The 26,918-nt window shown below is 35.5% G+C and overlaps 1 protein-coding gene across 1 annotated transcript in view; it reads right to left on the reverse strand.

Annotated features, from left to right (window-relative positions):
• unm_hu7910 (un-named hu7910) overlaps nt 1-26,704 on the reverse strand; it is a 61,243-nt gene extending 34,539 nt beyond the window's left edge. The window contains 5 exon segments of the mRNA XM_056462198.1: nt 1,705-1,743; nt 2,720-2,809; nt 11,035-11,106; nt 17,802-17,951; nt 26,555-26,704. Of these exon segments, the coding sequence (XP_056318173.1) occupies nt 1,705-1,743; nt 2,720-2,809; nt 11,035-11,106; nt 17,802-17,951; nt 26,555-26,594 (391 nt within the window). The 5' untranslated portion in view covers nt 26,595-26,704.
• Nucleotides 26,705-26,918: the final 214 nt, after the last annotated feature.

Here is a 26,918-nt window from a genome sequence, read left to right on the forward strand (position 1 = left end):
CCGCATCTCAAAGGTGCTCTACTGGGTTAGGCACTGGTGAATGTGGAGGCCATTTGAGTACAGTGAACACATCGTCATGTTCAAGAAACCAGTCTGAGATTATTCATGCTTTATGATATGGCGCGTTCTCCTGCTGGAAGTAGCCACCAGAAGATGGGTACACTGTGGTCATAAAAGGATGGACATGGTCAGCAACAATACTCAGGTAGGCTGTGGCGTTGACACAATGCTCGATTAGAAATAATGGGCCCAAAGTGTGCCAAGAAAATATCCCCCACACCATTACACCAGCAGCCTGAACTGTTGACGAGGCAGGATAGATCCATGCTGTCATGTCGTTGACGCCAAGTTCTGAGGCTACCATCTAAATGTCGCAGCAGAAATCGAGACTCATCAAACCAGGCAACGTTTTTCCAATCTTGTATTGTCCAATTTTGGTGAGCCTGTGCGAACTGTAGCCTCAGTTTCCTGTTCTTAGCTGACAGGAGTGGCACCCGGTGTAGTCTTCTGGTGCTGTAGCCCATCCGCCTCAAGGCTGGACGTGTTGTGCATTCAGAGATGCTCTTCTGCATACCTTGGTTGTAACTAGTGGTTTTTTGCGTTACTTAACCAGTCAGGCCATTCTTCTCTGACCTCTGGCATCAACAAGGCATTTGCACCCACAAAATTGCTGCTCACTGGATATCCCAGTAATCCCAGTAGGTCAGCAGTTTCTGGAATACTCAGACCAGCCCGTGTGGTATCAACAACCATGTCACGTTTAAGTCACTTAAATCACTTTTCTTCCCCATTCTGATGCTTGCTTTGAACTGCAGCAGATCGTCTTGACCATGCCTACATGCATTGAGTTGCTGTCATGTGATTGGCTGATTAGAAATTTGTGTTACGAGCAGTTGGACAGGTGTAATTAGTAAAGTGGCCGGTGAGTGTATGTCCATGAATACATGGCTCCACACGAGTAAATGTCCCATCAGGGAGAGCTAAAGTTAGGGATACTTTCACATAAATGTGAAAATGAAGTGTACTGCATGCCAGCAAGTGAGCTCACGTGGGACCAGAAGCCCATGTCACTATTCCTATTTAAGCTAACTTCATAAGCTTTTTTTATTTAAACATTGAACCTCAAAGCGAAAAGAGAACTCGCGAGGGATATTTAAGAAATGCCTCATCTGAAGGAGAATAAAAGTTATGACTAACAAATTAGGTCTTGCTTCTACACAAAAAAGCTCAATTATGACCAATACTTGTGTCAATGTACCGGACTTGTGTATTCAATTGGTATTCAATATTGTATTTATTTATTTTATTTATTTTTATTTATTTATTTATTTATTTTGTCCAGCCGATTTGAAGTGGGTGATTCGACAATGTCCTAATTTAAATTTTTTAACATATCATATACCAAATCATACCAAAACGGTGACCCTAAAACCAACCCAAACTGTAAACAATCTGTATTGTTGCACCCCTAACACACACACAAACAAGCACATGGAATTGTTATTCAAAATGTCATATAGCTTTTGTAACAACATCAGTGTGAGAAAATTACATTGTATTGTTTTCATTATATCAATTAACAACAATTAAACCCATAACTGACATTTCAAAAACAGATTTTTTTAAATCAAAGCATGCAAAGAAAAGCTTAACTAAATCTTATTTGCTGTGCTACACCAGAACTGCAGAACACATGCCAAGTACCTCCTTCTCTTTTTAACCCCACTTCTTTAACTCTCTCATCTGCATTGAAAGAGAAAAAACTGTCAATTATAAAAAGCACTTCGGTTTAGATGCAGGATGAGCAAATGTGGCTCACATTTAGTTAGAAAAAAGTTAGAAAACACATGATCCAAAACAATTCTAAACAATGTATTAATACATTTTAGGGTACAAACAACCATTAGCAGAATCCTGAATGATAAATCTGAACTGAAAACTTGGTAGCAATTTACAATAAGGTTACGTTTTCTTTTAAAGGATGTACTGCTGAAATTAACAAACAATACATTACAGTGTTTATTAATCTTTGCTAACAATAATGAAAATAAAGATGTTTACCGTTAGTTCTTGTTAACTCACGGTGAATTAGCTAATGTTAAAGGGATAGTTCTCCCCGAAATGAAAATTGGCTCTCTGTTTACTCACCCTCCAAACCTTTATGAGTTTCTTTCTGACACAGAACACAAAGGAAGATATTTTAAAGAAACCTTCAACCATTGACTTACATAGTAGGACAAACAAATACTATGGAACTCAGTGGTTATAGGTTTCTTTAGTGTTCAACAGAAAATAAAAAACTCATAAATGTCTAAAACAAGTAATAGGTGAGTAAATGATGACAGCATTTTCACATTCGGGTAAACTATCCCTTTGACAAACACAACTTTGGATTTTACTAATGCATTAGTAAACGTTGAACCATGATTAATAAATGCTGTACAAGTTTTGTTCATTCTTAGTTCACGTTAGTACATGCATTACCTATTTTAAAACTATTTTAAAATTTTAACCACTACACTCCAGTCTCATGAATCCATTTCAGTCAAGTTTCTTCAAAGACCTCAAACAGCACACCAGTGGACACCTTCCACCATGCCAGACACAAATGCTGCAACCTCAAACTTATATCAGCTTCTCAATGCAAGCAAACACGAAGTACAATCCAAAAGCACACAGACAAATCGATGCCCATGCTATAGCCATAAAAAGTCTTTACAGGCCAGCTTGGAATGGGCTGCTTGGATACTGTCTCCTTCCAATGTGACATTTTTTCTTATAGTTTTTTCCTTGGCCACGGTAGCATTTTCTAAAGGGGAGAAATCCGTTAATAAATAGAAAACCCATATGCAAAAACATGGACAAGCAGTCAGTGTGATCCACGGCTGTTATTAACCAACAATTTTAAATACACCTGAAGCATGTTTCATTTATGAGCAGGGGTGTCAATCCAGGCTCATTCTGAAAATGTACCCCAATATACATTTCTGAAGAGTTCCAAATACGTCCCAGGAGCTACATTTTTTGCCGTTTTTGTTTTCATGAATTCTTCAGAGGCCGCTGTGTATGCTTTTTCAGGTCTTAAACTTCTCTTGCGAGTCCTATTCACACCTGCTGTTCTTGCTTAAATCCACCAGAGGCCACTGTCAACTGACTGACTGACCAACCAACCGATCCCGCGACCCACCGGCCCCTTTCTTAAACCCAACTGATAGAGTTTTAAAAAGCACCGATTGACGTGTCCCCACCAATAAATTTAATTCACACAATAAAATAAATAAAATAAAATAATATTCACGCTTTCAACATTAACCTAGAGCTGCATAAATGGTTAAATCCCATTCTTCTTTAAATCCCCAGGTTAAGTCCTACTGCTCCAAATTTTGATTGGCTGTGCCTTCCACTGCTGTCATGTGAGTGGCTGTAGCTACTTTCAGATGTACGCAGCACCAAAACTGCAGGGAATTTTCCTGTGCAAGAATAAGGTGTGTGAGGTGGTTGACACACACAAGTGAGAATGGTGGCAGCAATCTGATTTCTGTTGCTCTGTCACTTTCGACTGGAGGTCTGTCACACTCGGCAGGTAAAGGAAAATTCAGAAATAAAATTTATGTTATTAATCACTCACCCTCATGTTGTTTCAAATGCCTGAAACCTTTATTCATTAAATTAATCTATTTTAGATGAAACCAGAGAGCTCTATCATGCTCCAGACAGAAAAGGCTCGTAGACGTCCAGAAAACAAGCAAAAAACTTTGTCGTCATTGACTTCAGCAGTTCAATGATTTCATTACAGTTTCTTGGCAAAAACAAAAGTATTCTTGGAGCTTTGTATGATTACTGTTATGCCATTGAAGTCAGGAGGATGTGGGAGCTCTTGAATTTCTAGTATCTAAAATATCCTAATTTGTGTTCCGAAGATGAAAAATGGTCTCAGTGGAATGGGACGACATGATAGTGAGTAGTTACAATGCCTTTAGAAAATCATCATTCCCTGTGAAAACCTATACCTTTTTCTCACATTGCACCCTGGAAAATAAATGTTAGCTTGTTTTAGCTGCATGTACAAATTTTTCATTCTTTTATAACACATTCTATCTGTTTTTATGCTTTATGTTTTATTTATGTTTTATTTATTTATTTATTTTTTAACATTTTTTACATTTATTTATTTTTTTAACATTTTGTTATTATTTATTTTTATTTCTCTTATACTTGTTTCTTTTATTCCTGTTTATGTAAAGCACTTTGAATTGCCACTGTGTATGAAATATGCTATATAAATAAACATGCCTTGCCTATTATAATCCTCATCATTAATGTTAAAATATCATTGAAATACAAAAGGATTAATCAAAATGACCTTGTTTGATAAAGCTATCAGCCACTTATTCCACTTTTTACTAAAGTTTCTTGAAGAACCCACTGGTTATAGAGTATGGTACTGCAAAGAATTCTACATGGTTGGGAAATAGCTTTCAAAAGACCTCCGGGATAAAGTTGTAGAAAGGCATAGCTGTTATTTATGTTTATTAGTTTTTTATTTATAAGAACTGTTGTGTTTTTTCATCCATCAGTTTGATGTTGTAAGACCAAAATTGTAAATAAATCTGGACAAGTTGTTTAAAATGTGGTTTGATTTCAGGCTGTTTGACAAATAGAGTAACCATTTCAAAAGGGTATGACGATTTTCTATAAGCACTGTAATAACCTAAAATTCATTTTACAGGTTGAACTAACCCTTTAACCGAATACATGATGCAATGACATTTTTGAATAGACCCAACAGATCCCTATGGAACTATAGTATTCATACCACAAGTTTATATTCTGACCAGTGTGTTGATCTTTTATCAAGCAAAGAGGTGCAATTAATCCAGTTTTGAGCTTTAGATTGCTATTGGAAATCTACTGCTGATTTGCAAAACTTATTGCTGATGTTTGAAAATCAGTGTAAATGCTGAAGAGAAGTAAGAAATGAGAATGGATTCTCTCATTATCATTGTTGTCTTAGTCAGAACAGATTTACTCTCAGGTTTACTTTGTATTTAAAAATACTGAATATCATATGTATAAATTATCCACAGAAATGTTTGCTTTGCAGAGCTTGAAATAGCTTACAGATCACACTGCATGTCTTTCATGTGCATCTGTTAGGAGTCAGAAAGCAGTCATTTGCTCTCAATCTGTCAATCATCCAACATGATCATAACTCCTACCCTTCATGACATCGTACATAAACAACTGTGAGAAACATTTCAACAGATGGTACATGAAGCCAAGAGATATGACCTAGAGAGAATATATGTACTTGATGTAGGTTCATCTTTACTCAAGATCCACCAGCAGTATTATTCTTCACTTAGAACATTTTGAAAAGTTAAGGTTAGTAATTAAATATGTGAAAATGCTTAGATATATATAGTGTATATACAGTGGTGTAAAAAAAAATGTTTGCCCCTTATTGATTACTTATCTTTTTGCATGTTAATGTCTCGTGTCATCAAGCACATTAAAATATTCGTCAAAGATAACACAAGTAAACATCATGCAGTTTTTAGATGAAAGTTTTTATTATTAAGGGAAAACAAAATACAAAACTGCATAACCCTGTGTGAAAAAGTGTTTACTCTCTAACTGGTTGCGCCACCCTTAGCAGCAACAACTGCAATCAAGCATTGCAATGAATCAACTTGCAATGGGTCTGTTACAGCACTGTGGAGGAATTTTGGTCCACTCATCTTTGCTGAATTGTTGTAACTCAGCCACACTGGAGGTTTTTCCAAGCAGTAACCAAATTTTTAAGGTCATGCCACAGCATCTTAATTAGATTCAGATAATGACTTTGACTAGGCCGCTCCAAAGTCTTTATTTTGTTTTTTCTTCAGCTATTCAGAGGTGGACTTGCTGTTGTGCTTTGGATCATTGTCCTGCTACAGAACCCAAGTTTGCTTCAGGTTGAGGTCACTAATAGATGGCTGGACGTTCTCCTTCAAGATATTTTGCTACACAGCAGAATTTATGGTTCCAATCCCTTTATCACACATGGCTATGTAGTTTTGAATTTAGTTTTTCCATGAAAAGAAAAATCTCAAGCAAAAGCAAGATCTGTTTAATTGTGTTATCTTTTACTCAGGGTGCTTTCACACCTGTAGATCTATTCTTTTGTTCCAAAGCGATTAAAATTGTTACACTGTTGCTTTTTGTTCTTGGTGCTGTTCGCTTTCACATGGCAAAGTTTCTTAACGTACTAAATTAGCAGAAACCACTGAGCTCACATACATTCTTATTGTGATTTATAACAAGCAATAAGGAAATATAAGCAAAAAGTTGCACTTTAATTTTGAATGTCGACACCCACAGACATAGTCACTAGATATAAATCAGACGTAAGATTTTTGGCTTATGCATTATAGGCTTTACATTATAGACCAACTACCATGTTTGTAAACATTCAGGATACGCGTGCAGGGAGGTAGCAGAAAGAAACCGGGACTGCTAGCATTTACAGCGAGGGAATGACATCCGAGTTTGTTGTTGTTTTAGAAATAAGATATATTGATTACACATTATATATATTATTTACATAATGCTTTCAGCTTATTATAATGGCTCGTCACCCAGTGATAAGCACAGTTATTCGGCAAAATTAATGTTAAAGTGATCAGCGTTCATCTGACAGGTCCATTTGCGATAGCACCCTCCCAAATGGATATTGGATAAGACGAAATGACCAAGCATCCAGCCCCAAATATACAATCTCATTGAAGCTCCCAGTGATTTTACAAGAGAGAAGTTAACGGTCTACAAGTTTTTGGATGCCAACAATGTTGTTCTGTGTGGTCATGTGCAAGAAATAATATTCCATGATGACCAGATTCAACACTTATGTAGAGCTAAAAACTGAGATTCTGCCTAACCAAAGACAAGGAAAGAAGACGGAGCTGTACAAGGCCTGGGTAATTAATCACCAACACGCAAAACGACTACATTCTGACAGAGAACTGCACCTGTACGGCAGTGTATGTGAACTTACACTTAGAGGAAAAGTTGGTTTTATATTCGCACATTCGGACTTTCTCATTAATAATATAATTTCATAAAAGTATTATTTGCAAACTCTAAATAGCAAAATCATATTAGCAGCCTATGACTATCAAAGTACAACATTGTTCACAGCCAAATAAACAGTGTTAATGTTGTTTTCAAGTCACACTTGCAGGTTATTTCAGACCGAATACTCAAAGTGCCATGGTAAATAATATAGGGAGTGTGTCACAAATTGTCACTGAATGAATGTGTGAATATGAAACCAAGTTTACCTTAATAACTTACACTTTCACGTTTCATTCTTAGCATTCAGTGTCCGCAGTTTAATTCACCATATGTAACTGTTTTTGCTGAAATCATTGCTGCAATCAAAAAAGAGTAATGTGTATGATTCAGCATAGCGTTAACTTACCTGATATAACATGAGAACTGCAGAGTCCAGCATTTCTAATAAGGTCGTCACTTCATTCAGCTCCCTTTTAGCCAAAGACGTCTGCAGTTGGCATTAAAGCAGTGTGGTCTATGGTAAAAGTTAAGTTTTCTATTTTTGGACTTTCAAGTGTGGCATCCTACTGCACAGCATGACATCTTTACTATTGCAGCCTGTCTTTTTTCAAGTGGTGCACACTGCAGAGCCACTTGGGCAGAGCTGAGCTCCAGCAAGGGGGAGCTTGAGCTCCAGCTCCTCCTTCCTTGCACTTCTTCTATGAGTGATGTCACTGGGGGTTGGGGTGAGGGGTGGAGTGGGTGTATGCATTAAAACAGCTTACAGGAGGAGGAGCAAGAGCTCAAGCTCCCCCTCGCTGGAGCTCAAATGGCTCTGCAGACACCCGTATAACCTCATGTGTGACGTAGGTTGGTAATTGGTCTATACAAAGAAATAACAGATAAACCAAGACTGCTGTTTAGTCAATTTTCCTAAGGGATAAACAGCTCTCAGTAATAATTAACATGCTTTCACTTTCGTATTTGACATGAAACGCACATTTACCGGTAGGAATGACATCCCGCCCTACTCATAACCACATATAGCCGTATATATGATATATATTACATATCCATAATACAGTGCAGTGTTTTCTCTAGGATTTTTTCCAGCTGTGGCGGCAGGCCTTTTTTACACAGATCTACTAACTAACTGTGGCGTCATTTCAATGACAAATGTCGTGAGCGCAGTATTATGAGTCGAGATCGCATTTATGTAATAGCCTGCAACATGCGAATCTCCTTGTTTGCGCACCGATTTCCTCTGCTCATGCACAAAACTTCTTGCGCGCCCTCAAATACGCGCTGCTCATGCGCAGTACAGTGTTGCCAGATTGGGCGGTTTTTAATTTATTTTTGCGGCTAAAAAGTGACATAGGCGGGTAGTGAAAATTTGGGCGGTTTTTCAATGGCGTGCCCGCCAGCCCCGGTCTGCCGTCATAATCCTGTTTTGATCTCCCAAAGAGATGCCATCGCCCCCATTCTTCGCATACATACGCTAGAACAGTGTATAAATGCTTGTGATCTCGACAGCTTTTGGGCTGGAAACAGTCAGCATCATCTGGCAACACTGAGCACAGATCTTCTTGTGCGCTCTCAAATAAACGCTTATTAGATTTGCTAGGAATATTTATGAATGTCTCCAATAGACCGACAGAGCGCCATTAATGCATCCTGAAGTAAAGTGAAACAGCTATACGTCGTGTTTGCTGGCCTCACGCATCACACTCCTGTCAGTCATTCAGCACGTAACCTTAAAGGGTTAAACAAATTCACGCGGTTATAATTCACTTACCCTTTAAAAACGTTTTGGCGCGATTATCACCTGCTATTAAAAAAATAAAATGTTTAGAATGAGAAGCTGTAATGTAGCCGTGGCGGGATGAATTTTGGCGTGGCGCCCTGCCATTGAAGAATGAATGTAGTGGAAACCATGCAGTGTGATACAGCCTGGTTCGGATCGTATTGCTTTCTCACTACAATCGATCTAGCTGCTCCAGAGTTCGTTTCAATCAAGCCAAAACCAACTCATTTAGGAGATCTCGGACAGACTGATTTGACGCGGATCCCAGCACGATTGCTGGATTCAAATATGCCAAAAGAACCGCACTTACTGGGGAAACAAGACAGGTTTCGAAACAAAAGTCTAGGCGTGAAAGCACCCTATTATTTAAATTTTGATTGATTGTTGAAGTCCCAATGAACCAGAAGCTGCGATCGATATTCATTTATTTTTTTGTATTGTGACGTAGTTAGAAACTGATTTTTTAAATGAATAATCAGTGGACATGGCTTGTTCTTTCTACTGCAGGCTGAATGGATGTAGTAAAGTAGGCGTTTTATTCAGAAAGACTGGGAAAGGGGTTTTAGAAAAGTTATTACAACCTAACAGACTCCTCCTGCTCACCATCTCAGTTTGTTGTCTAAACTGACAGCTGGAGGGGCGTGGTTAAGCATATTACAAAATTTGCATTTACAGATTTCAATTAATGATTAGAAAGGCAAGAATGTTTTTTTCTAATGACATGCACAGAGGAATTGTTCACCACAAAACTGGCAATGTGAGCTAACAAAATCATTTGGTTACTTCTAAATCGAAAAAATAAATCATGGTCCAAACATTTGTACACCCAAATTTATATGTTGGGGAAAAATATTGAATAACATTAATACACTGGAAAAATCAAAAGAAAAAACAAACACACACACAGACACAAATATAAATATATATTTATTTTATTTATTTTGGCAATAACTCATTTGAATTTAACTGTAACTTTAAACCAAATTCTTATTTTAATTTAATAAAACTGTTTGTTTTTAATGCAACTAAATAAATAAATAAATAATTTGTCTATATTCACTGAGAAATGGTTAAAAATTAGGGCTGCACAATATATTGTTTCAGCATCAATATCGCAATGTGCACATCCGCAATATATGCAATATCCGCAGGATATGCAATGTTGAGTTATGATTGAAGTTGACCAGGAACACGAGAATTGTGAAGTTATTGCAGAGTTTAAACATAATAGAGTGAAATTGTATTATTTGCACATGTTTTCAAGGCCTGACAGAGTTCAAAGTATTCAGGAACATATAGTATTCTTTAGTGTGTACCTTAAGTGTATCGAATGATTTATACAGTAAAGCCTTTTGCAATGTTATTTTACATTGATTACTCAAATTCTGTACTTTGAATACTATTTAACTGCCCTGAAAGCCATAAAATACTACTATCACACTTCCGTCTTTGCTCTTTTGTATTTATCTACGCTTGTAATTTCATGCATAACTAAGTTTCATGCATAACTAAGTTCTCTACAGAATCATCCCAATAAATCTAACTTAATAAATTATATCCAAATAGCAGTTTTCAAGTCATCTGGTGAAATCGTATATACATTATATCGCAAAATTTACTGCAGAAAAACTAAATATTGCAATGTCCGAGTTTTCCAGTATCATGCAGCCCTATTAAAAATATTCGTTTTCAAAAAGAAAATCCCCATTAATACTCATTTAAAGTACTCATTCATGCCAAGCAGTGTAGAAATAACAAAATTTTCATTGCAAGTGCTCTGTTATCAGTCCTATACAGAAGAAAATAAAACCATATCTGTAACAGTCTAGTAGTGGAACAGTTAAGCAAAGACCTGACAGTGGAAAAACTAGTTCTAATTCTGTGCAACAGTGTGAACATCACTGCGGAAAGCATATCAGCTAAATGTGTGCACTGTTTGTTTACCATTGAAAGCAATAGTTGATCCATGCACAGTTTCACTAAGACAAGACTATTTAGATCCATGGACAGTATCTGCTAACACCATCAAATGACAGGAAACCTCATATGCAGATACATTTGACTAGGTTCAGAGTACCAACATATTGTAGTGACACAGGAAAAGCGTGTTTAGCCCACTTCTTTAAGGCTGAAAGAAACGGAAACACAGTCTTGCACTAAAAAGCCACATTAAAAATAAAGTCAATTGCACTCACCCAACAAAACCTTAGCATCTTGTACATCAAAGTCTCCATCACCATCAGCATCATATACTTCTCCGAGAACATCTGCATTGAGCGATAGAAAAGAAACTGTCTTTTATACAACCAAGTGAGTGGTGGCTCCAAAATGAAACTGCGTTTCCAAACACCACTTCTTGTTTGTGGTTTTGTCAGTCATACGGGCTCAGAGATCAGTGTCTGTTCACATTGCATGTAAATTCAGCGCATGTTCTTTGGCCACAGAATGTCAAGACTGCTATGCTGCTATGTGTGGTATAGCTAACTTGCTATATTAGTACATGTGTGCTATGGCTAGCTTGGCTATATTAGCATGCATCCTATAATTAGATATAATGATGAGTTGGTATTTATAATTTATAAAAAATATATAGTTTTAACAGCGTATTTGGAGTTTAGTATAGTTAAATTTTTTCTTAGCAAAAAACACTGTTTTTACAGTTAACAAATTAAACCCCATAGCATAGTACAGTATGTTTCTAACTGAATGGAGGCAGTCCATTTGTTAAATTAAAATGTGTTATCCTCCTTACTTACTGAACTTTAAATTGTACCGCATGAAAGATGCAAATATTTGGGCCATGTGTCTAAGTCCCTTTTTACATTCATGTGTTTTAGTTTTGGAATGAAAATGATCCACATCCACACTGGCGCTTTTCTGGCATTTATTCAATTTGTATAAAAAAATTGTATAAAAACGAATACTTTTTTGCGCTGATTAAAAACTGTTATAAATGATAAAAAAAAGAAAACATACATCATGCAACCATACACCAGGGGCATCATGTAAGAAGACTTGTGTTGATTTCATACTAAAACATTGCGTACGCACAAAGCTGTAAATAAAACACTGTGTACGTGGAATCACGCGCATATTATTTTTGTATATCCGAATTAACGTGAAACTGAGCACATGTGCACGAGCGCAAAACCCCTCCCTGCCTCCTCCCCCTAATAAATATGGTAATGACTCTACTTTGGCAAAACCACATAAAAAAGCAATGGCAAAAGCAAGCAAAAAGAGAAACTTTGAACAGAATGTGAATTGGAGGTGCTCCTTTCGGAGGTAGACCAGAGAAAAACGGTGTTATTTGCAAGGAGAGTGGGAGAGTTTAGCTGATGCGGATAACGCAGTGGAGTCTGAACATCGCATTGTGAGTGAATTAAGAAAGAAATGGTCTAACGTAAAGGTGTACATTTTTATAGTGTCTATTTAGGCTATGTGCAAATAGTACACCACGTTGGAATGAGCTAGTTGAGTGATTCTCGGCCATCACCATTTGATTGACAGAGACAACATAACTAAAGAGAGCATCTATCAGCAGCGTGAGTGGCGTAGCTTGTAAAGCGCATGGCAACATGTTTTGACACGATCGACCATGAACTCGGTTCGAATCCAGTGTCTGATGAACTCATTCTTCTTTTTTCCCACACTACATATCAGATTTTGCCTACTCTTCATCATGAGGAAGACAAGTAGGAATCATTAATAAGTGTGTGTATTATGTTAAGCGCATTTGAGCATCACATATTATTTGCACATTTATTGAATGGAAATGTTTCCGATTCACGTATGCAAATTCACCTTCAGATGGCACCTTTATAGCAATGTGCGTGCAGTTGATCACTCCGTTTACATTGGGAAAACCGGCGATCGCTGCAAATTGCGCTTTAATGTTTGGCTGGTCAAATACATGGTATGGAAACCTTATGTACCTGCTAGACATGCGGATGATCCTGTTTCATACAGCTGCCATTGCATGGCTCAAAGATACTTTGTAGTGTGCATTTTAACATAATTGCCTCTAGGAGTCGCCAATGGAAATATAACAAACACACAAGAAATGCACGTAGGCCAGACATGAAGTTGGACCAACGCACACTCACATTCATTTCATCATTAGTAAATCCAAACATGAGCGTGAAATCTGGCATACGCAAAGTTTTTGTGCGTATGCAGCGTTGATACATGAGGCCCCAGGAGTCTCCAACTTTGTTTCATATGAGCTACTTTTTAAAAACTGGAAGTGACCGAGAGCTTGTCACTGTAACTAAATATTTCAAATTGGTAAAATACCATATGTTAGGGCTGGGTGAAAAAAAAAATCGGTATTGATATTTGTCATGTTACACATTATAATTATTTGGCTCCATCTTGTGGTAATTTGGTGTAATGACACTGATAAGTGCAAGCTTTTTTCTTATTGGTCGATTTAGATCACCAGACTCTTAGGTTAGAGGTTAATCAGGAAGTGATCGCAGTGTTCCAGATTCTCTCCATGCGGTCTAAGCTGACTAAGAACTCTCTGTTTTCTTTGTGTTTGTGCCTAGGAAAGGCTTCGCCTGTAAGTCTGTTATTTTCTAATATTGTTTGAACTACTGTATATGCATACATAAATATGTATACTAAAATAATGAGTAAGAGCATAAAAAGAACCACTGTTAAGTAATGATAATGCTAATCAGAGCTTGAATGTACCCTTCTGACATTTGTTCAGATGACATTGTGAATAATGTAAATTGATTTGTATTAATTTGAACTCTCTGTAATGAGACTTTTGTAATCTTTGTATGTTTCAGTTTTACAAAAAAGAACAAGGAAGAGGAAAGAACATAACAGTAAAAAGTTCAGCTTTACTCCTTCGTCTGATCCTTTCTTGATTCCTAACTGTTAGCTATCTGTCAATAACGCGTAGAAGAAACGCGCTTGTAGGACAGAATAATATTTATTGACCAAACACCATTGTCAATATCGATAAAAAAAGATTCGGTATGAAGTTTGGGTATGAAGGCTATAGTTTTATTAAAAATGTGGCTGCTGAGCGCGCACCTTGAAAAGAATGCCAATAAGCTTAGTGTGTAAGTGTCACTTCCCATGGAGGCACGCGACTTGCATGATGCAAATATAGGAGCAAAGCATGTTGTGCAAGCGGTGAACACGTGATGTATGGAATATACATATATTTCAGTATAAACGGTAGCCCAGTGGTTCTCAAACTGTGGCTTCCTTCTAGTGGTACGTGGAGAAATACTGAATAATAATAAAGAAAAAAAAAAAACCACACTTTTAACCCTTTGAAGCGAACGATTACTCTGATGTGATTAGCACCGGCTGTTCCCTAAAGCATACGATTACATCTCTGTGCTTAGAATGTTTACTTTAGTTCATCGCGTCATTAGATGCTAAAAATCAACCTGCTTTGGTGCAGAGCCAGAGAAAGAGGCACTCTTGCAGATCAGATACACATTTCAGTTACTACAAACTCAGGAATCTCCTCATGCTTCATCATCATTGGTAAATTAATTATCAAAAATGTGTTAAATGTGTTTTCGTAGTTGTGTAAAAAAATTCGTGTTTTCGATATATAAAGTTATTTGTTTTGTAAAGCAGCATGGCTTTGGATTAATTTGTTACTTCAGATTTAGGCACACAGATTTAGGGACATAGAACATAGACTCAACTTTGCCTTGCTTAAAGCTTGGAGCTAGAATATATCCAAATTAAAGTTAGTCTCTGTGTGCGGTTAACAAACTCCACGGCCCACTTAAGATGAGATCACAAATCATGGAAATTCTGCACGCATGAATGGATAAAGCACGTATGAATTGGTCAACTGTAAAGGCCTGGCAGTAAGCAGATCAAACTTTTACTTAAATATGTAATTTCAAATAATTTATTTTAAAATACAAGTTAATGTTTAGATGTTTAGTGTACATGCAACATATTTCAACATTTATCAAAAAGAGTTTATATATGATTATGATGACATATAGTCTATATTTATGAGGTCCAACCAACATTTCCAGGTTTTGATGAAAGGGTTACTATTTGTTAATGCTTTACATACAAGTACAGCAGTTTTCTCTTTACTTTTAGAACAGTAGCCTACTATTTTTAATCAATTTTTAAAAGAACATTTTAAACGTTGACTTTTTTTTTTAACCTGTAAGCACAGTACAGAATTAATGTTCAAACTATTTATGATAATAAATAATAAATGTTCTCAATCTAGCTTGTCATTATGGTGGTATTGGAGAGACAATTTTTTTCTGAGGTGGTACTTCATGAAAAAAGTTTGAGAACCACTGTAGCAGACTAATTACCTCAGACAAACACAATGAACATAAACACTGCAGTGCTTTTTACTTTTCTTCATGAACTTGCATCCGAGCTGCAGCAATGGTTTGTCTGTTTGTCATCCTCTGAGGAAGCGGTGGATGGTCGCCTAGTTCTGCTCATGCTCCCCTGGTGTCTCTCGTAAAGCCCATTGTAAATGGTCAAGGACACCACGTGAGTGCACTTGTCACTTCAGGTCAGAATAACAACATATAAGAAAACGAGTGCCGTGGCTAGCAGCAGTGAAGAGATTGTAAATAAAAAAGGCTGTAATTATGTCGCTAGAGTGGCTTTTTGGTTTCTTTTCTTGTGCATCCCCAGCCACAAGCTCCACGTCTGAAAGAGTTTTTAGCATAGGGGTAATGTAGTCATCCAACTTTACATTTTGAAATGAGCAGTATGAATTTGAATAATGATGGCTGGTTCCTTTACTTGAAAGCTCAGATTTGATTATCATAATTTTTGTTCACAGAGTTTGAGGTTTAATAGATCATTATTATTGATACCTTAAAGTTTGCTTTGATTGTTCAGCGTTTTTACGTTACCATTGAACGCACTTTGTAACATTATATTTATCAAGTTTAAGAGTCTCTTTAACACTTATGCTTATTTTATTATAAACAGATGAGACATTTAGTTGAAATATTTTTGACTATTAAAACTATTTGCCTTGGTAATGTTGGTAAATTAAAATAAAGTGATTAAATAAAATTCTAATATTCCTAAATGGACTGTTAAAACTATTCAATAATTATCGATAACGAAAGATATAAAACATGATATTGTGATCATTTTTATTTTTTTGCAATATATCTCAACCCTACTATATGTAATGGATCATAAATGTGAAATAACAAAAATTCTCTGTGGAGTTTGCACGTTCTCCCCGTGTTCGCGTGGGTTTGCTCCGGGTGCTCCTGTTTCCCCTACAGTCTAAAGACATCCACTATAGGTGAATTGGATAAATTGTTCGTAGTGTATGTGTGTGAATGAGAGTGTATGGGTGTTTCAAAGTGACGAGTTGCTGCTGGAAGGGCATCGGCTGCGTAAAACATGCTGAATAAGTTGGCGGTTCATTCCGCTTTTCCAAGCTCTGCTTAATAAAGGAACTAAGCCGAAAAGAAAATGAATGAATGAAGTTATTAGTTACTTTACTATCAAAAATTATTCCACAAATTTGCTAAATTAAAAAAAAAATTGCACAAAAATAGCTAAAAATGCCCTTGCAATGGCCCATAATACCAATTCACGGAGCGAAATGTCAGCAGTCACACCTCCGTTTTCAGATGTCATTGTTTAGCTTCACCCACACTCACATGGAGCACCATCCCGTTTCCAAATAAAAATGGCAATAAAGTATAAACTCAGAGGTAGTGTGAACAGAAGGTGTAACCATAGCATAAGTTATGCCTTTTTAATCTCTAATGCATCTCTGTAAACGGTGCCTAAAACAGTGAATGTTGAGATTTATTATATTGACTACAAATTTGCATTTAGCTGCTTTGAGTAACTTTATATGTAGGTGAAATGAGATGCATTTTTCCTGGTTTGGACAAAAAAAAGATATTCAATTCAATTGTTGTTGGGTGTCTTTTACTCTGTGCCTTCACAACAACATAGTCCTACCATTTCATTGGATGTTTTTAGCAACAAAGATGCACAAAATATGCTCACCATTTTTTGGCCCAATCTCAATTCTATTTTTGTACCCCTACCCCTTCCCCTTGGCCCTTAAAACTGAGGGTTAAGGGGAAGGGCTTTAAAATTTACCCCTAAGAATTGGGACAGCACTACAGCACCTGCATACATCATCATTTGTCATCGCGATCTCTTGCTTCATATGGGATCAGACGATCGCGACTGCTGTAGTCATTCCAGGTGCTTTATTTTTATATATTTATCTTCAAGAAATCACACAAGGCATATATCATGTTATCATGATGATCTAATGTGGCAATATTATCGTAACTATACTGCGCATTTAACACAGTGGCCACATTCATCTATGTAAACACACCAAAAAAACATTAACATTATAGCAGACACTGTAAAAAGCCCATTCTTAGCCACTAGACTTCTGACAGGAGATTCGAGTGTCATTGAGTGTCAGAATGTTGAGGGACTGCTATACAGGAGTTATGATTATGGATTATTGATCGCTTTTTTTTTTTTTATAGATCACATTTTTTTAAAAAGCATGACGGTAAAAGACGAACGCAGTTATGAATATTTTAAAACATATGCTTGTTTATTGTAAAAATTTGTAATAATGACAAAAAAAAAAAATTCTAATTTGTGGATCTCCTTATTTCCTGGTTCAGAAAAACTGCTATTGTGGCTGGTGTATTCTGGGAAATTTTTTTACCCCTTGGTTTCGAGTGTGGTCCTGAAAAATCTTTGTTCAAATCTTTGTATTCACCCCTTTCGCTTAGCCCTACTCCTTCAAGCTAAAGAGAATTGGGACACCCCTACTCCTTGACGTGGACGCGCAAAACGAGGGGAAGGGGTAAGGGGAAGGGGAAGGGCTAAGGGGTAGAATTGGGATTGGGTCTGTATGTATTAAATTAATTGACACACAGCGATTAAACGTCTGCATCCCTGCAAATGTGATTTTATATGTACTTACCAGCCACACTGTTATAGTCAACAATGTCAAACCACACGACACCAACTGACAACCAAGCCCCCAGCAGACCCAGCACCAAGATCCAGCTGAAGAAGGAGTTGCCCTGCGTCTTATTTTCACTCTTAACCGTTGTATTTTCAACTGGAGACTCTGAAACAAACACACACACAATCATTCACTATTGACACAATAATTCACTATGTGTTGTGTTGATATGCTGTACACTCAGAACTTCTGCATGTCTTGAAGGCATCATTCCATGTTAAATATGAACAAGACAATCAGACAGACAATCCCATCAGCGGTGTTATTAATAAAATCAACTACTGATTGACCTGTGATAATGAATGCGAGGGCTTCCATTGAAGGAGCAGATTGTTAAAAAGTATTTAAACAGATAGTTCATTCAAAAATTCTAATATACAGTTAATGTACTTAACCCTTAGGCTATTAAAGTTATACAGAATGTGACTATTTTTCTCCTGTAGAAGAATAGTTTAAGCTGAATCTATGGACCTTGTCACAAACACATGATGTACAAATAAGTAAAAATCAACCGACTGCTATTATACGAATCACCAAGAACCATGGAATCAGCTAAAAAGCTTATTTAATGTACTAATGAAAAAGTCAGCTACATCTTTAATGGCTTGAAGGTGGGTAAATTAACTGTAACTTTTCATCTTTGGATGAACCTTCCCTTTAATAGAAAGATGACACTGTTGTGGTCTGGAGGGTAAACCAAATCTTCTCAATGCATATAACATGGTCATTGTGATTTGAAACAGGGAATGAATGAAGACATAAGGTAAGGATTTGAAAGACTTGCAGTGTTAAAATGTGACAATTTTTCGGTTTTTGTTTAAAATGTTTTGAAAAAAAAATGAAAATGAAAATGAAAATGAACTTGTGGAAAATGAAAAAAAACTTGTGGAAAAGAATAGTACCAAAGTGAATTGGAAAAGAAAAAGAAAGTGCTCGTTCAACAAGTAAAGAAAAGCCATCACAAACAATCTTCATCCCTGACTAGGTTGTATTCACAGCCAGAACCTTCCATCAAAAATTTAGAGGGGGTGCTAAAAATAAATAGATAGATATTAAATAGCATTACTTTTTAATAAGCAGACCACAACTAATAAATAGAGCATACATACATACATACATACATACATACATAAACAACGTTTTAGTTAATAGAAGTAGACTATTTTACTTTTTTTCTGTTCTATCAAACTTCATCTTAAATCTTATCATATGTCACTGTTAGTAATATTACTTCTGCTGCAAAAATTCTACAAAATTGCAAATTATTCATATTTTTGATCGCACAGAAAAAAGTAGGCATTTCATTACTTTTCATTATTATTGTTTCATTTTTAAACACAGGTTATATTTTCACTTTTTTTAAAAATATATTATTTACAATAAATAAGGTCCCAAAAATTCATACAACTGTTTCCAGGTAAGTTATGTTTCATAGTAGATCCATAGTGGACCTTTTTTTTGGTTTCAGCTATGATAAAATTATGAACTCTACATAAAATGATCAGGTTCTTTACTTCACAAGCTATTTGCAAATATTTCCCGTTGTTTTAAAATACTAGCCAGTCCTCCTGCTTTTGTTTGTTTTAATTTTTACACATCAAAATATTGATCTTTTTCAATAGGTATGTAAAGCTGTGCAAGACGGTTTATATTTATCCAGCAGTAAAAATAGCCCCCACCCGAAAAAAAAGAAAAAGAAAAACAAGACAGCTCATTCTGTGCACTAGCCTTTGGCTACACATGCTCACAACTTTTCAGTTCCACTTGAATTCAAATATTATCAAACTGTCTGTGTCGGTGCAATAAGTTGCACAACATGTGTTGTCCTTAATCTAACACGCATCACAGGTGTGTTTAATGTAATGTAACTAGGCATGTATACCACAGTATTGTGATTACTGTTCCAAAATATGTTCTTTTTTTAAATGCCTTTTTTTTTAAAAACACACAAAAAAAAATACAGAAACTTTCATATTTATTGTTGAAACCTTTTCCAAAAAGTGGTAAACCTTGAAACCGGTTATCATCCCATGTCTAAATGTAACACAGGTTGGGTTGATTTTAACTCATCTATTTGTATGTGTTAAAAGTTATTTCTTAATCCAACACACATCACAGGTGTGTAACACAGGTTGGGTTGATTATAGCTATTTTTAGAGTACCAGTTCTGTGTAACTGAACATGCTCACAACTTTCCAGTTTTAGTGAAAATGTAGTATTTTATCACTTTAACACATTTGTGTTACAACTAACACAAAATGTGTTGTCCTCAACACGTGGATGTGTTAAACATTGAGTTCAAATTTAAACAGTAAAAGTAATTAAACAGTAAAACATAAAATTTCGACCTCTTCCCAAAACCACCAACAATCAAAAATGCATATTCATAGTGTCATCAAGTCAATGGGGCAAAAACAGCACGATCATAATAAATGGGTAGTAAATTTGCCCAGAGTTTATTGTTGAGTTTTTGAAAACTTTCCAAGCATTTTCCTTAAATATCTGTCAAAATAAGGTTAATTCCATTTGCTGAAAGAGAGAGAAAATGATGGCCAAATTAAGACTCAAAATCATACCAGAGTGGATGAAAACATCCAAAACATTACACAATGGTTAACAAAAGATACAGGTTGTGTTGTCTTAAACACATCCTTTTTAAAAGTGTAGGTCAGTCACCACTTCTCAGTATGAACTGATTGCATTTAATTTTTAATTATAAATGAAAATCAAATAATGAGATCAAGTTAACGGTAATACTGTATCATACTTAACCATGAATGTTTATATCATGTTTTAGATCTAAATATATTAAGCAGTGTTTTGTATTGATTACAATGATGATTAAATGAAAGACAACTTTCATTACTGATTGAATTAATCCATTTATATTGACATTTGGTGCTAATATCCTATTTGTGTTATGGTGAAATCGGTTTTGAAAATGGGAAATACTAGATCTTCTGATCCCTTGAATGTACCTGTAACACCCTGAAACAAGTTTCCATTAAAAAGCCAAAGGAAATAGTCTACTTGAGGCAGATAACAAAGAGTTAGAAAAATAACAAAAATATCACATTACAGATTACATTACACATTACAGAGGTCATCTGTAAGTTACCTGCACATACAATCACGATCATAGTCTTTTATTAAGCCTATAAATGAAGAGTGGCTACATATGACGTCATAAGAATGACATGGCCAGTGTAATTAGTATTTAGACAATGATTAGTCAGTCCAAACAAACCGATTATTCATTTATATTTAACTCAATCACAAAAAAGGCATTACAAGTTACATACAAACATCATAACAGTCTTAAGCGCATTCTTTACAAAAGTATGCAACATAGAAACACACCAAGACTTGATCTTTAAACTTCATGCTCACACACTCGGTTCAACAACCCGATATGAAACAGAACACTGACACAGTCTAATGTTTGAGATTTTACCCACACCACAGCAGCAAAACATGCCATGTCTGACCATATCAGACTATACCTGTCATTTTGGCTCCATCTACACTGGCTTCTGCCATCCTCTCGGGATTCTAGCTTTTGCAAATCAAACTGCAAAAGAAAAGTGAAGGTTTTTTTCTACATGTAGCACTTCTCACAGGTTTAGCTGCAATATGATATGTGCACAGCCTCTTGGGTATTTTTAGTGCTGCTGTACACACACCCTCTTTTAGACCTCATATGGAGACTCGGTTATAGCCAAACACACTCACTAACACAATTGGCCCTCCAATAAGACTGCCTGCACATGTTACTGGCTGTCTGTTTCGAGGCCTATGTTTTCATATATGACCGCTTCAAATAATAAATCACACACATACATCAGAAGTTCATCACTACTCAAAACTTTTGTATTTTGGTTGGGATTTAATAATGTTGTTAGTAGGGCAGTGCGATTAATCAAAATCAAATCCCAATCGAGATTTGAAACATTACAATTAGCTAATCGCAGGAGGCTACGATATGGAAGATATGTATTCTTTAATTTTTTAATTTAATTTTCAGCCATTTTAGTTTGCTGAGTTTTTTGTATTTTTATAATTACTATTTTTTGGTTTTTATAATAAGCTACACTATCTCCCTAATTTGAGTAGAACTTGTTTACAGAAAGGTAAGGTAATTTTATTTGTTTACTGTTTGCTCTAGAGAAAAATTTGTGTTTAGTTTATGAATATTTACAAACAAATTTGAATAAATGTTTGAGTACGTTAATAGCTTTTTAGTTCCTTTTTTTAACCAATACTCACTGCATTTTAGCAGTAAGAAGCTACGATATAGATTGAGCTGAAGCTTGACTACAAAATTAAATTATCAAATTGCAATATCTGTCAAGAAATAAATAAACGAAAATAAATAAAATAAATAAAAAATGAATAAATATATATTTTTTAAAAATCACAATTAGATATTTTCCACAAATCGCACAGCCCTAGTTGTTAGTACAGTTCAATTTAGAAACCAAATATAAAATAATCTATAAAAGATAATGATAAAAAAACAACATTGGTAAATGATTTATGGCAACTAAAGTGATAAATAAAAATATAAGATGGGGAAGATCTGTAATAAAGTGAATTGACATTTTTAATAATTTTTACTGTACCCATGATAGGTAAAACCAATTTTGTTTTATTGTGCTGAAGCTACAGTATAATCTTGAATTTGTTGGGAATTCTTTATTTTAGAGTGATTTCTGACACACGCTCAATAGTTTATTTCTGACTATGACAGACTTGTTAAAGGGATAGTGCAACCAAAAAAATGAAACATCCAAAGGTGTAGAAGGGGACGTGTCCCCACCAATATCCACAGATTATTAAAATGTCCCCACCAATAATTTAATCGCATCCAAAATAAAATTTGTCAAACTTTTCCAATCAGGCTTACTGTGCAAGACTCAAGTGAGACATAAGCAGCTACATTTGAAAGAAAACATGTCAGTCACTTGAAGTCAAGTTCACTAATAGTCCACCATAATAGTAGTCATGGATGTGCAATTAATAAATTTTTTTTTTCGATTTTGGCCTCTCAACGATTATGAAAAACAACAATCAAGATAAAATGGTTATTGTTACATGCCTCCCCCTTTCCAGAAGTCTGCATTCAATCCTTGTCAAAGTAAAATCATGTAAATTTTCTTTTGCACCATAAGACATGCTTGATTTAATGTTGTTTTTATTACTAATTGTATTTGATTTATTTATTAGTTTTTTATTTAAAGTGCGAAATAGAACATGTGCTATTTTGTTTGCACACTGAGAGAAGGAAAAGAACATGGACATGTAAAGTCATCTTTTTAGCTTAAAGTGCATAAATGGCAATATTAACGCAAAAAATGTGTTCAGATGCGGTGCTAAGTGATTATGCACAAATAAGTAAAAAGAAGTCTTTATTAAACTACCTTTTTGTCAGACATTCCTTTAACTTTACATTTTAAATGTGAAGTTACATTTAAATTTTACAGCGGTGTCAAATTAGGTCCCCACCAGTGGTGGAAATGTGGTAAAAAATATCATACTCAAGTAAAAGTTTCATTACTTGCCTAAAAATGTAGTGCAAAAAGAATAAAAGTATCTGTTGTAAATATTACTCATAGTATGAGTTAAAAGTAGACCTTTCAGAAGTACTCAAGAGTAGTGAGTATTACGCTGTAAAAGCTGATGCATTTACATGCAAGTTGTGGATGTGTGTAAACGGAATATTCTGTAGTGCATTTAGTGATTGCCCAGCATGCACACAACGTTATAAGATGCGATTATTTGGTTAGATTTAGGTTGTGACATCAGGTGACCAAAATTCAAGTCAGCGACTTAAGACAACGTTATTTTGATGTCCAATAACGACATCAATTGATGTAATTTGCTTGATTTTAGGTTGTGTTAGAATGTGACCAAAATTCAACGTCGAGCCAACATCTTTAACCAACGTCATATTGATGTCAAATACTGACATTTATTCGTCAGGTATGGCAACCAAAATCCAACATCTTAGAGATGTCATAGTGGTAACATCCCCACATCAAGTTGTTTAGGTTGGACATTGACATCAGCCTGACGTTGGGTTCTGATGTCAACCAGATTTTCATCTCTAAACAAAATGCAACATCCCCACGACATTGGGGTATCTGACGTATCTTGACGTCTTATGCCTGCTGGGTGTTTAAGGCCATTTCGGTCATCATACAGTAAACATCCATCATCTTCTCATCAGTGACATGCATCTAAATAGTCTCTGGGTCAGTGCGTGTTAAGATTTTAGAAATCTTCTTGGACACTTTTAATGCTTCCAAACAGTTTGCTGCAATTATAAATCGCCCATGTCTTAAGGTAATTCATTATGATGCGATTTACCTTCTGTGTGCGATTTGATTGGAATCACAGGACTGATTATTCCAATCCCCATAGACAAGAAAAAATAAAGAAGTGACTGCAGGTTGAAGGAAAGTAGTGGAGTAAAAGTACCAATACTGCACTAAAAATGTACTCAAGGGGAAATAAAAGTACACACTTTTAAAACTACATAGTAAATTACAATTTCTGAGAAAAACTACTCAATTACAGTAATTTGAGTGTTTGTAATTTGTTACTTTACACCATTGGTCCCCACCAATATCAAAAGCAAATTGATGCCCTTGGAAAAATCATTTACTCAAGTAAATGATTCAACTAAAAACTTGAAAACAAGATAGAAAAGTTCTGAAGAAAGTTTTATGGAGGAAAGCAGCCAGAATAAAACACTATAGAAGTCAGTGGCAGTTTTTTTTTTCCACCAACATTCAACTCAATATATCTTCCTTTGTGGAGTTTCAGGTAAAATAATAATGTCAGAATTTTCCCTATTGGGTGAACTATCCCTTCAATTACCTAAGCTAATGTAAAGGGATTTCAGCATTAAAATCTCACAATGTGCCACAGATTAGGTAAAACAATCCACTATTAAATTTTATTTACAGACGCATCTCTACAAATTTTAATATTACGTTATTTATGTGCAATGTAATTCACAAAAGCAAATGGTATAAACCTATTTGTATGAACAAATTAAAATTTGATCAATTATCCAAAACTGTAAATTGGGGTAGGTTTCCTCCAGGTGCTCCGGTTTCCCCCACAAGTCCAAAAATATGTGCTATAGGCGGGGGCGTAGCGGACATTTTAAAAGTGGGGGGACGGCTGTATGAGATCATATGTTCATATAATTATTAATCACCTGTTTCTAAATGGTCTGCCTCTAAAAGTGAGGGGGATGGATCACCCCGTCCCCCCCGGTTGCTACGCCCCTGGCTATAGGTGATTTGGGTGAGCTGAATTGTCCGTAGTGTATCTGTGTGAATGAGAGTATATGGGTTTTTCCTAGTGATGGGTTGCAGCTGTAAGGGCATCTGCTGTGTAAAACATGTGCTTGATAAGTTGGCGGTTTATTCCACTGTGGCGACAACTGATTAATAAAGGGACTAAGCAGAAAAGAAAATGAATGAATTAATGAACTTAAATGTTTATCTTGAAATTGTTTTTATTGTTTTAATACAGGATCCAATTCAGCGGATGGATTCAATGAATTTGAGCAAATATTTTTTTTGGTAAAATTTTTGGTAAAAAAAATTTAATTAATAAATTAAAGTGACTAAAAGAGAACAAACTGTGTTGAAAAAGACCATGGTTCAACAATTGAGGTAAATTTGGTTTTCTATTTGCATATTTGGACTTTCTTGTTAATCATATCATTTCAGAAAAGTATTATTTGCAAATTCTAAATAGTGAACTCATATTAGCAGCCAATGAATAACAAAGTACTACAATGTTCACAGTCAATTAAATAGCGCTAATGTTGTTTTCAAGTCATACTTGAAAATATAAAATTTCAGTCCAAATATTCAAAGCACCATGGTAAACCATACAGGGATCTGTCACTATAGAGGTAAAGTTGGTTTTATATTCGCATACTCGTTCATTTAAAAGTCTCTATATTGTTTACCATGTTACTTTGAATATTCGATCGGAATTAGCATGCAAGTATGACTTCTAAACAACATTAACACTATCTAATTAAATGTGAACAATTCTGTACTTTGATAATCATTGGCTGCTAATATGATTGCCCAATTTAGAATTCGCAAAGAATACTTTTCTGAAAATATATTGTTAAGGAGAAAGTCCGAATATGCGAATATAAAACCAACTTCACCTCAATGGTACACCAATGGTACTGTTTAGTTTGTTGTTGTTGTTGTTGGGGTCATGTACGTCTCAATACATTTGTAATGTGAATTCCATAATACTGTGCTCACTATTCACTGAATAGAAATATTACCATGTTAATAAATCCATGAAACAAATCAGCAGTATGTTTTATCAATCTAATACCATCACTCCAATACGAAAGTGCCTTAAAACTTATTTGGAAAGCGGTTTCAAATTCCATTCATAAAAAGTGTCAGACAAACTCACTGAACTCATATCCGCCGCTTCTATTATAATAACACACAATAAAGACATTAATTCTCGTCAGAAATGTGTAAATAACACGTTAAAACTGTTTGATCATGTAAGCGCGTACTTCATTAACGTAACACCGGTTGTGATCGCATTTAAATACCACTGCATCATGAAACGCATCCGAATTGATGTAACGTTATTGGGCCCCGCAGTATAAACATTTTTTGCATGTAGTGATATTCAAATTGCGTTACCTTTTCTGGACTGGTTGCGAGCCGTTTTTTTCTGCTTCATGATAACGGAGGGAGCTTGTGTGTGCCTGTCAAAGACTCATTAATAGCGCTATATCCAAGTTCTGAATTACTCTCTTGTGACTTGAGCAGAAAGATTTTTCTTCCTCGTTTTCTGAGTTTAAAGACGGATTGTTGTCGTGTCCTCACATCGCCACCTGCTGTATATCGTGCGCCTATCATGAGAATAATTGAGCTTTTTTTGACCATACTGCTAAAACACAATTTCTCGCCACAAAACAATATATTTTTATTTTGTTCATGAGAATAAAAAATATTATACTAATATAGTATATGCATTAATTAGCTAAAATCTAAAAATACAACA

This window comes from Danio aesculapii, chromosome 7 (assembly GCF_903798145.1).
Source record: "Danio aesculapii chromosome 7, fDanAes4.1, whole genome shotgun sequence".
In the NCBI taxonomy this organism is placed as follows: domain Eukaryota; kingdom Metazoa; phylum Chordata; class Actinopteri; order Cypriniformes; family Danionidae; genus Danio; species Danio aesculapii.